Source organism: Somniosus microcephalus, unplaced genomic scaffold (genome assembly GCF_052327205.1).
Source record: "Somniosus microcephalus isolate GS21.2 unplaced genomic scaffold, FLI_Smic_1.0 unresolved_chr1, whole genome shotgun sequence".
Taxonomy (NCBI): domain Eukaryota; kingdom Metazoa; phylum Chordata; class Chondrichthyes; order Squaliformes; family Somniosidae; genus Somniosus; species Somniosus microcephalus.
The window spans coordinates 42,651,566-42,664,217 of record NW_028225179.1 but is presented as its reverse complement, the minus strand read 5'-3'; the positions used below and the strand labels follow the sequence as shown (position 1 = coordinate 42,664,217).

Sequence of the window (12,652 nt, the reverse complement as noted above, 5' to 3'; positions counted from 1 at the left end):
CCATCTCCAATCCCTCAGTCTCTCTCCCTCCATCTCCAATCCCTCAGTCTCTCTCCCTCCATCTCCAATCCCTCAGTCTCTCTCGCTCCATCTCCAATCCCTCAGTGTCTCTCCCTCCATCTCCAATCCCTCAGTGTCTCTCCCTCCATCTCCAATCCCTCAGTCTCTCTCCCGCCATCTCCAATCCCTCAGTCTCTCTCCATCTCCAATCCCTCAGTGTCTCTCCCTCCATCTCCAATCCCTCAGTGTCTCTCCCACCATCTCCAATCCCTCAGTCTCTCTCCCTCCATCTCCAATCCCTCAGTGTCTCTCCCTCCATCTCCAATCCCTTAGTGTCTCTCCCTCCATCTCCAATCCCTCAGTCTCTCTCCCTCCATCACCAATCCCTCAGTCTCTCTCCCTCCATCTCCAATCCATCAGTCTCTCTCCCTCCATCTCCAATCCCTCAGTCTCTCCCTCCATCTCCAAGCCCTCAGTCTCTCCCTCCATCTCCAATCCCTCAGTGTCTCTCCCTCCATCTCCAATCCCTCAGTCTCTCTCCCTCCATCTCCAATCCCTCAGTCTCTCTCCCTCCATCTCCAATTCCTCAGGGTCTCTCTCTCCATCTCCAATCCCTCAGTGTCTCTCCCTCCATCTCCCATCCCTCAGTCTCTCTCCTCCATCTCCAATCCCTCAGTGTCTCTCCCTCCATCTCCAATCCCTCAGTATCTCTCCCTCCATCTCCAATCCCTCAGTCTCCCTCCTCCACCTCCAATCCCTCAGTGCCTCTCTCCCTCCATCTCGAATCCCTCAGTCTCTCTCCCTCCATCTCCAATCTCTCACTCTCTCTCTAGCCGTAGAATAGAGTTAAATTTTGTGTTCCTTGTCTACTTGCAGATAGTTTGCCGAATTATGAAAACACCGTCAAGGGTAAGGTTTTATCTGTTTGGGTGAATATTTGAAAGTTGTGTGAAGTTAACAGTGATAAATGAATTTGGAACACCAGAATACGGTAGAGTTACATTGAACTCTTGTTCTTTCACCTCTGGGACCCTGGTTTGGATCTAGTCCCAGAGGTGAAAGGTTGGGGGTCACAATGTTTTTTTAAATTCTTTTATGGGATGTGGGTGTCGTTAGCAAGGCCGGCATTTATTGCCCATCCCTAATCGCCCTTGAGAAGGTGGCAGTGAGCCGCCTTCTTGAACCGCTGCATTCCGTGTGGTGAAGGTACTCCCACAGTGCTGTTAGGGAGGGAGTTCCAGGATTTTGACCCAGTCACGATGAAGGATCGGCCAATATATTTCCAAGTCAGGATGGCGTGTGACTTGGAGGGGTACCTGGAGGTGGTGGTGTTCCCATGCGCCTGCTGCCCTTGTCCTTCTAGGTGGAAGAGGTCGCGGGTTTGGGAGGTGCTGCCGAAGAAGCCTTGGCGAGTTGCTGCAGTACATCTTGTAGATGGTACACACTGCAGCCACGGTGCGCCGGTGGTGGAGGGAGTGAATGTTTAAGGTGGTGGATGGGGTGCCAATCAATCGGGCTGCTTTGTCCTGGATGGTGTCGAGCTTCTTGAGTGTTGTTGGAGCTGCACTCATCCAGGCAAGTGGAGAGTATTCCATCACACTCCTGACTTGTGCCTTGTAGGTGGTGGAAAGACTTTGGGGAGTCAGGAGGTGAGACACTCGCCACAGAATACCCAGCCTCTGACCTACTCTTGTAGCCACAGTATTTATGTGGCTGGTCCTGTTAAGTTTCTGGTCAATGGTGACCCCCAGGATGTTGATGGTGGGGGACTCTGTGATGATAATGCCGTTGAATGTCAAGGGGGGGTGGTTAGACTCTTGGTTGTTGGAGATAGTAATTGTCTGGCACTTGTGTGGCGAGAATGTTACCTGCCACTTACCAGCCCAAGTCTGAACGTCGTCCAGGTCTTGTTGCATGCGGGCATGGACTGCTTCATTATCTGAGGAGTTGTGAATGGCACTGAACACAGTGCAGTCATCAGCGAACATCCCCACTTCTGACCTTATGTTGGAGGGAAGGTCATTGATGAAGCAGCTGAAGATGGTTGGGCCTAGGACACTGCCCTGAGGAATTTCCTGGGGTTGTGATGATTGACCTTCAACCACCACAACCATCTTCCTTTGTGCTAGGTATGACCTCAGCCAGTTTTTCCCTGCGATTCCCATTGACCTCAGTTTTACTAGGGCTCCTTGATGCCACACTAGGTCAAATGCTGCCTTGATGTCAAGGGCAGTCACTCTCACCACACCTCTGGAATTCAGCTCTTCTGCCCATGTTTGGACCAAGGCTGTAAGGGGGTCGGGAGCTGAGTGGTCCAGGTGCATGTCGGTCAGTGAGAGTTTACGTACGTTGAGTGTGAGTGTTCACCTGTCTAACGATGGATGCAGAATCCTCTCAGAGGAGCGGGGAGACGCATGACCAGCAGCAGATGCCAGCCGGTGGGTCTTGGGACCTGGTCTAGTTGGCCGCGACTCTGCCGTCACCGGGTTTGGTGCGAGGGTGCGTCTGGCGGTTGTGAAACGCTCACGTCTACCCTCTCTCTCTTTCTCTAGAAAGCAGCGACGAGGAAGTCGATTACACCAACCGAAACAGCAACTACATGTGAGTACCGGCATTGACCCCTGACCCACCTGGCACAGATCCTGACCCCAGTTCACCCCAGCACTGACCCCGCGACCCTGGCACTGACACCTAAACCCGGCACTAACCCCTGACCCACCTGGCACAGATCCTGACCCCAGTTCACCCCAGCACTGACCCCGCGACCCTGGCACTGACAACTAAACCCGGCACTGACCCCGGGACCAACCAGCCCTGGGAGTGTTTGATGGGTCGCTGCAGAGGGAAATTTACTCTGTATCTAACCCGTGCTGTACCTGCCCTGGGAGTGTTTGATGGGACAGTGTAGAGGGAGCTTTACTCTGTATCTAACCCGTGCTGTACCTGCCCTGGGAGTGTTTGATGGGAGAGTGTAGAGGGAGCTTTACACTGTATCTAACCCATGCTGTACCTGCCCTGGGAGTGTTTGATGGGACAGTGTAGAGGGAGCTTTTCTCTGTATCTAACCCATGCTGTACCTGCCCTGGGAGTGTTTGATGGGACAGTGTAGAGGGAGCTTTACTCTGTATCTAACCCGTGCTGTAACTGTCCTGGGAGTGTTTGATGGGACAGTGTAGAGGGAGATTTACTCTGTATCTAACCCCGTGCTGTACCTGCCCTGGGAGTGTTTGATGGGACAGTGTAGAGGGAGCTTTACTCTGTATCTAACCCGTGCTGTACCTGCCCTGGGAGTGTTTGATGGGACAGTGTAGACGCAGCTTTACTCTGTATCTAACCCGTGCTGTACCTGTCCTGGGAGTGTTTGATGGGACAGTGTAGAGGGAGCTTTACTCTGTATCTAACCCGTGCTGTACCTGCCCTGGGAGTGTTTGATGGGAGAGTGTAGAGGGAGCTTTTCTCTGTATCTATCCCGTGCTGTACCTGCCCTGGGAGTGTTTGATGGGACAGTGTAGGGGGAGCTTTACTCTGTATCTAACCCGTGCTGTAACTTGTTGTGTATGTAACCGTTTACCTTTAAGGGAACTATAGAATGTGACCGTTCGCCTTTAAGAGCACTACTTTAGGGTGGCACTATTTATTGGCTCATGTATACTGTAATACCGATAGTGACCACACCAGTATATAAGGGTTGTGATACGTTAACTAGATCAGAAATCGCCCAGACCACTGAATAGTAAAGACCTGTTTTGTTTGTACTTCTAAAGTCTCTGAAGTTATTTACTGCACAACCTACAGACTTTACAGTGGCGACGAGTCCGATCGTACCCTGCGGCAAGACTAACCAGTAGCAGAGAGCTTCAAAAAGAAAACACGAGGCTCCGTCTACTAAAAGTATAGTACTTACTGGAAGCTGGAAGATTAACAGCAAAGCTGCGGCAGCAACAGGCACAGATTACCCTGCTACCACATCTTGAGCGAGCCAATCAGCCTAAAACAAGGCGGCCGAAGAGACTGTGAGTAGTTAAAACAAATAAATTTAAAAAAAACGGGGTAGAAGTATTTGGAGGAGAAGGGCAAAGCATTCGGGTCCAACGGCGTCGGGTGACAGCCGGACCGCGGGCAATGTGAGAAGCCATGCAGCAACCGCTGCCACGAAGCGCTGAGCCTGTGAGTAGGCGCGGGAGTGTCAGAGCCGAGAGCCGCGCGAGCGGGGGAGCCAGAGCCGAGCGGGAGGCGTTGCAAGCCAGCGATCGCATCTCCAGATAAGGGCCGAGAGCCGCGAGAGCGATCGGATCTACAGATAAGGGCCGGCAGCCGCTTCGCGATCCAGCGATCGCATTATAGATTAGGGCCGCACTCGGGCTGACAGACGGCGTCGGGGGACCGGGTGAAGACCGCCAAGCGCGGGAAAACCGCCATTGAAGTGGGCGGGGAGAGCGAGAAGCGCGGGAAAGCCGCCATTTTTCGGGGAAAACTGCTGAAGAAGAAGGAAGAAGCGGGAAACCGCCATCTTGGAAATTATTAAGAATTTCAGAAAAGTAATAAGATTTTTCAGAAAGGCTGGTGTGTTCTCAAGAAGAGAGAAGAAAATTAATAATAAGTAAAGTAATACTTGTACTGTTCTCAAAAAGAGAAGAAGATGCCTAAGCGAGGAAATATTAATGACTTTAATGCAGAAATAGAAGACTGGGCCACGTATGTGGAACGCATAGAAATATATTGCGTAGCCAACGAAATTGAGGATGACAACAAGGCAATAACTTTGTTAAATTCGATGGGAGCAAAAACATACGGGCTTTTGAAACATCTAATAGCACCAGTTAAACCAGTGGACCAGACCTTCGAAGAGATCGTAACAGTGTTGAAGGATCACTTGAACCCCACACCGTTGATGCTGGCTGAACGATTTAAATTTTACGCCAGAACCCAGAGGCAAGATGAAAGCAATGCGGAATACTTAGTCGAACTGCGTAAGCTAGCGAAATACTGCCAGTTTGGAGGGAATTTGACAGAGGCGCTGCGGGACAAGTTCGTATGCGGCTTGGCCAAAGAAGGAACGCAGAAGCGACTTCTGGAAGAAAACGACCTCACACTGGACAGGGCTGTCCTCATAGCTTCATCGCACGAAGCCGCAGCGAAAGGGACGGCGGAAATGCAGCTAAAGGCGGCCGCACTCGGGGTGGACCAAATTACAGCAAGCACTCCCAAATGCTACCATTGTGGAAAGACAACGCACGACCAGAATCAGTGCTGGTTTAAGAACCAGGAGTGCAGGAAATGTGGCAAACTGGGTCACATCGCGAAGGTATGCAGGTCCGGAAAGAAGACCAACAAGCAAAGGAAGCCACCACCACAAGGAAAGTACAACAAGGTGCATCAGGTGGCTGAAAAGAGTTCAGACGAACAAAATTCAGACTCAGACCCAAACAGCCAGGAGCTGGATAGTCTGAGAATCCACCATGTGGGTAAAGTAACTGATCTACAGTTGATCTGGGTCACACTAAAAATAGCGGGAGTCGAAGTACGAATGGAGCTGGACACGGGATCAGCTGTATCCGTCATCAACCAAAAGGACTACCACCGGCTATTCTCTCACATACCCTTAAGAAATACCAAATTCGTATTACAGACATACACGGGGCATCATGTATACCCCCTGGGAAAAATACGAGTCAAGGTGAGAGATAGGGGTAAAGAACACCCACGAATGTATCTGTACGTACTACCTGAGGGAGGACCACCACTTCTGGGACGGGAGTGGATCAAGAAAATAGACATGGAATGGCACTACCGACAAGCAATGACGAGTGAGGACTCGGTGCAGACAAGCAGCTCAGACTCCGAGCCGGAAGACGATAAGTCCAGCTTATGTATGAAAAACAAGATTAACATGAACTCACGGACTAAGGTTGGGAAATCGATGGCGTGCATAAAGACAGAGAATTCTGAGTCTGTTCAAGCTACAGACATATGCATTACGGAGGAACACCGGGCTAGAACTCAACGTTATGTCAAAGTACAACGACAATTAGAACAGTTGAGTGCCCGTCTCCTACAAGAGATGGAAAAGGTGAAAAAGTTCTGGGACACCGAATGGGAGTCCCTGGAAAGACAACAGAGACAGCTCGCTCAAGCAGAGAGCGACCATAGAGCCATCGTGGCCAAGTACCAATCACATCTCCCTGAGGCTGTTCAGGAACTAGAATATACACAGAACGATCCAAAGGAAGAGGAATCTTCAGGAAGTCAGGATGGTATTCCAGTTCACCTCTACGACTTGTTGCAAGCAGAGTGTAACGAGTTGAAAGAACAGTATGAACAGGCTCGGACTACAATCCTGGAAGGGGTTAACTTGGCAACGTCCGAAAAGCTCGTGTTAGTGAAAGCATATGAGCAACTAAAGGTTGAACATGAACGACTAAAGGTTGACCATAAGCAAGAATTACAAAGTCTGCAGGAAATGTTTGATGAGCTTCAGGCCAAGGCTGACTCATCGTTAGGGATTCAATCCATAGGAAAAAAATTAGTGGTGGAAGACATACCAGAACAGGGAATACAGGATGTCCAAGAACTCGTTAAATTATTAAAGGAAACACAAAATAAATATGAAGCGGCAATGGCCGAGGTCCAACGACTTGAAGAACAGATGCAACTGGAAATCTTTTCAGTGGAAGAAAAGGGAACTGTAAGAAACACAGAGACCGTAAGAATGGGCCATGAACATGAGCTTAAATCGTCAGAAGAGAAGGGTTTGGAGCTCTCAAAAGTTATTGAAATAGCCGAGGTTGCAACACAGACTGAGAAGATGGCAGCAGAGCAACCCTTAGATACCAAAAGTACGCTGATTCATGTCAAGGTTGAACAACAGAACGCTGAAACAACTGCTCCGGTAGAGGGATTGAATAGTCCGATCAATCAATCTCCAAAGGAAGTTGAAGTATTAAAATCACAAATGAGGTCATTAGTAAACAACTTGCTGAAAGCCCAGAAAAAGTTAGAGGAAGCGGAACACGTGAAGAAGTCTCTTCAGGAAAGATGTCTGGATTTGGAACAAAAGCTGGCTGACGTCCAGCTGGGTAGGGAGGACATAGAAGACCCTCTCGCTGGCCTAGCTCAGGACGACTCCGAATATTACTATGTCCTGTCCTGCCCAACTTGTAACTTCGACTCCCACCATACAGAAATCATGGAGGAGCACCGAAAGTCTACGGAACATCGGGAGAAGGTGGCTCTACTACGGAAAAAGGAGGAAGAGAAGGAGGAACTGCGCATGCAGCTGGCAGCTGACAGTGGAGCCCAGAGAGTCTCCAAGAAGCAGAAAAGGAAAAGTCGAAACAGAAGATGACCCATCTGAACCATTATTACCTCTACCAGATCACACACGTGGTCCCTCCGAACGGAGCCAATTCAGTTCGGAAGTTCAAACTGTTAAACCCATGGAAGGACTATTGAATGAGTCACTCCAGCAATGTGAACCGACTACACCACAGAGACTGAATCTATGAACTGTTTTCCACAGAGACTGAATCTGTGATCTGTTTTGACATGAAGTTATATATGTTATTATGTTATGTTAAACATGAAGTTATATGACGTTGACTCCATCGAGAGTATATCTGTAAATTGTTATATGACGTTGACTCCATCGAGAGTATATCTGCAAACTGTTTATATAAAATTGAAGATTGTATGTTTAACGGGATTCTGTAAGTAATAAGCTAGGAAGGGAGGAGTGTTGTGTATGTAACCGTTTACCTTTAAGGGAACTATAGAATGTGACCGTTCGCCTTTAAGAGCACTACTTTAGGGTGGCACTATTTATTGGCTCATGTATACTGTAATACCGATAGTGACCACACCAGTATATAAGGGTTGTGATACGTTAACTAGATCAGAAATCGCCCAGACCACTGAATAGTAAAGACCTGTTTTGTTTGTACTTCTAAAGTCTCTGAAGTTATTTACTGCACAACCTACAGACTTTACATAACTGTCCTGGGAGTGTTTGATGGGACAGTGTAGAGGGAGATTTACTCTGTATCTAACCCCGTGCTGTACCTGCCCTGGGAGTGTTTGATGGGACAGTGTAGAGGGAGCTTTACTCTGTATCGAACCCGTGCTGTACCTGCCCTGGGAGTGTTTGATGGGACAGTGTAGAGGGAGCTTTACTCTGTATCTAACCCGTGCTGTACCTGTCCTGGGAGTGTTTGATGGGACAGTGTAGAGGGAGCTTTACTCTGTATCTACCCCCGTGCTGTACCTGTCCTGGGAGTGTTTGATGGAACAGTGTAGAGGGAGCTTTACTCTGTATCTAACCCCGTGCTGTACCTGCCCTGGGAGTGTTTGATGGGACAGTGTAGAGGCAGCTTTAATCTGTATCTAACCCCGTGCTGTACCTGCTGTAGTGTCCGTGTGTAGATAAAGACACTGAAGACAGGAGTTGGTTCATAGGTATTTACTAAGCAAGTCTGGGGGGGGGGGTTCTAAAGGATATACACAATACACAGGCTTATATAGCCCAATTGGCAGTTACCGGCATTACTCACACCTGGGGCTCTTAAAGGCACATACACCACAATTCCTCCCCTTCTAGTTGACCAGTACATCATATTTTTAAGTAATTATTAATTACATGCTATATGCAAAATAATATACATTGTTGTATTAATTAATTATAAGTTAGTCTCTCAGGAGGCTTCCTGACTCAGTCCGGATAATGCCTCGGGGGTGTAGTAGTTTCTGGTGGTGTAGTAGGTTCTTCTGGCAAGGCTGATTCGGCTTGAATGCCAGTGTCGGGTTCATCGGGTTGCAGTATCACCGGATCGGAGGTAGATATGGGTATCTCTACTTCATCGTTAGATGTATAGAGTGGTGGTGTAGGTTGTCCCTTTTCGGATGACTTGATGATTTGGTCAGCATGGCGCCTTATTATGCTTTCTCCGATGTCCACGGTATACATCAGTGGTCCTAATCATGTGCAGATAGTTCCAGGCTGCCATTTCTCGGTACGGTAGTCCCGGGCCAAAACCGGTTGGCCTATCTGGAAGGCCCTAGTTGGCCTTTCATTCATGCCCTGAAACTGCCGGTTCTCCACGTCCCTTCGGATGTTGGGCTTGACCAAATCCAGCCGGCATCTTAGGTTTCTATTGTAGAACATCATGGCGGGAGTTTGGTTGGTAACCATGTGTGTTGCATTCCTATATGCAAATAAGAAGTTATCCACCTTGTGCTGAAGTTTTATGTCTTCATTACCCATGGCCTTTATGGCCTTCTTGAAGGTCTGGACAAACCTTTCAGCCAATCCATTGGTGGCGGGATGGTATGGGGCGGACGTGTAGTGCTTTACCCCATTGTTCTTTAAGAACTTTCTGAATTCTTCGGACACAAATTGCGGTCCATTATCAGAACATATCTGTTCCGGCAGCCCATTCCTGGCAAATATGGTCCTTAATACTGTGATGGTTTTTTCCGTGGTGATGGAGGACATCTTTATTACCTCCGGCCACTTGGAGTGTGCATCAACTGCGATTAAGAACATTGAGTCCATAAATGGACCAGCAAAGTCGATGTGCACCCTTTGCCAGGGAGATGAGGGCCATTCCCATGGATGTAGAGGGGCCTGTGGCGGAGCATTTTGGACCTTCTGGCATCCTAGGCAGCTCTTGGTCATGTCTTCGATGTCTCCATCGATACCTGGCCACCATACAAACGCTCTAGCTAGGTTCTTCATTTTCACTCCACCCAGATGCCCCTCGTGAAGCTCCTTTAGTACTTTATCCTGAAGTTTGGGTGGAATCACCACTCTGGATCCACACATCAAGGTTCCTCGGCACCCTGACAGTTGTTCTCTTCTTTGCGAGAATGCTGGCAACAGTGGTTCGCCATGTGCTGGCCATCCCTTCACTGTTAAATCGTAGACCCGTGAGAGAGTAGGGTCATTTCTTGTCTCCCTTTCAATGGCAGAATTTGTCACCGGTAGACATTCCACTATGGTAGAGTGGAATATCTCCACTGGGTCTACTGTAGGTGCCTCTTCTATCGTTGGCAACGGTAGGCGCGATAAACCGTCAGCATTCCCATGCTGTTTTGACCCTTTGTATTCAATGTTGTATTGGTGTGCCCCTAGAAAAAGGGACCACCTGTGTAATCTTTGTGCTGTCATAATGGGAACACCTTTTTTAGGGTTGAATATGGAGATGAGGGGTTGATGGTCAGTCAGCAAGGTAAATTTTTGTCCGTGTAGGTAATGGTTGAATTTCTTCACTCCCCATACCAGGCTGAGTTCTTCCCTGTCTATTTGGGCATAGTTACGCTCAGCTGAGTTTAATGAGCGTGACGCAAAAGCTATCGGCTGTTCTGAGCCATCAGGGAATTTATGGGATAATACTGCTCCTATGCCATAAGGGGATGCATCGCACGCCAGTCTGATTGGTAGTGATGGGTTGTAATGAGCCAAAACTTTCTCGGATGTGATTAAGTCTTTACATTTATGGAAGGCACGTTTACAGTCTTCGTTCCATTTCCAAATCACTCCTGTCTGTAGAAGATCATTAAGAGGGTGTAGAATAGTTGATAAGTTCGGTAAAAATTTATGATAGTAATTTATTAATCCCAGGAATGACCTTAATTGTGAAACATTTTCAGGTGCTGGGGCTTTTATAACTGCTTCAATTTTTTCAGGTGACTTATGCAACCCTTCCTTATTAATTATGTGGCCACAATATGATATCTGATTTTGGAAAAATTCGCACTTGGGGCGATTTGCTCGTAGGCCCCGTTCTTTCAGCCTAGTGAGCACCTGCTCCAAATTGGCAAGGTGCTCGTTGTCGTTTTCTCCTGTTATAAGGATGTCGTCTAGGTAGCATTGAGTCCCCGGAATCCCTTGCAGGACTTGCTCCATAGCTCTTTGCCAGATAGCTGGAGCTGATGCTACTCCAAAAACCAGTCGATTGTACTGGTACAGGCCTTTGTGTGTGTTTATTGTGAGATACTTTTTAGAGGTCTCCTCAACCTCCATCTGTAGATATGCTTGTGCCAAGTCAATTTTTGTGAAACGTTTACCTCCGGATAGTGAGGCGAAAATATCTTCTATCCTCGGAAGAGGATACTGTACCGTGTGAAGGACCGGGTTTACAGTCACCTTAAAGTCCCCACAGATGCGAATTTTTCTCTGTTCCTCAGAGTTATTTTTCAATGCTTTTTTTATGACTGGAACGATGGGTGTTGCCCATTCGCTCCAATCTATTTTGGATAATACGCCTGACTTTTCCAAATTCTCCAGCTCTGCCTCGACTGCCGGACGTATTGCGTATGGCACCGGTCTTGCCTTAAAAAATTTGGGAATTGCTGTATCGTCCACTTTTATTGAGGCGGTGATGCCTTTCAAGGTTCCTAGTTTCTCTTGAAACACTTCTTTGGCGTTAGCCAAGATGTCTTTTAATCGTGCAGGTATGATGTCATCATTGTTTTTTTCCTTATTGGTCACCGTCAGTGCCTGAATGGAGTGCCAGTCTAAACGTATCTTCCTTATCCATTCACGTCCCAACAACGGTGGACCACCATCTTGTAGAATGTATAAATACAACTTTTGTATTTCTTTGCCGTTGTATACCACAGGTACCTTTATTTTTCCTTTGGGTTATACTTTCTGCCCCGTATATGTTTTTAAGATAATGGATGTGTCTTTTAGAGGTATATGCGAAAATAGCCTCTCGTAATCTCGTCGATTTATTACGGTTAGAGCTGATCCTGTATCTAGCTCCATTTTAACTGGGGACCCTGCTATTATGAGGGTAACCCAAATGGTCTGGTAATCTTCATTGGCAATTACATTATGTAATTTGAGAGAGCTTAGTCTCTTGTTCCCGGAGTCGCTATCGCTCTTCTGGTCTTTGGAGCTACTGTCCGCCATCATTTGTACCTTTGTGCTTTTCCTTATTGATTCTTTTCCCGTTAGTGGATTTTTTATTTTCAGATCGGCATACACGTGGAATGTGTCCCATCTTTCCGTATCGCCTGCATGCTTTTTCTTTGAACCAGCAATCCCCCTGGTCATGGTTGGATCTGCCGCAGCGATAACATCTCTTGAAACCCCGTGTCATTTCATGGGTGCCGAAGTCCTGTGGCCTTTGCTGTATCTTTGCCGCTCCTATTGCACTGAAAGCCTTGTCCAGTGTTAAATCTTTTCCAGAAGATATCTTTTTTTGTGTTTCTACACTTAGGGGATCGCAGATGAATTTGTCTTGCAGAGAATCTGCCAGTCCTGCCTCGAATTGGCAGTGTAGGGTAGCAACAATCTCCTCAAAATTCTTGTCCATCGGTTCGGCTGGAGTGATTAAGTTGCGTAACAGCTTGTATGTTTCTGCGCCCATTAGATCCAGAAGCACTGAAGCTTTTTTTTCATCTTCTATTCCATTTGCGGTGCAAAACACCTCCACTCTTTCTACATATGTGGTCCAATCCTCTATCTTGTTATCAAAAACATCAATATTGCCAAAGTTAGGCTCTGTTTTGTTATCAAAAGCATCAATATTGCCAGACATAGGCATTTCAAAAAAAGGATATGGCGCTTCCCGCGCTTTTTTTTTTTCTTTCTGTAGCAACGATATGGCGCTTCCCGCGCTTTCCCGCCGCTGCTACCGATAACAACGCT

At 47.6% G+C, this 12,652-nt stretch overlaps 1 protein-coding gene across 1 annotated transcript in view; it reads left to right on the top strand.

Annotated features, from left to right (window-relative positions):
• LOC147094864 (uncharacterized) overlaps positions 1 to 12,652 on the top strand; it is a 247,195-nt gene that overhangs the window by 130,082 nt on the left and 104,461 nt on the right. Inside the window, exons 7-8 of the mRNA XM_085974474.1 lie at positions 877 to 909; positions 2,553 to 2,601. Coding sequence (XP_085830600.1) covers positions 877 to 909; positions 2,553 to 2,601 — 82 coding nt within the window. The remainder of the gene's footprint in view (positions 1 to 876; positions 910 to 2,552; positions 2,602 to 12,652) is intronic.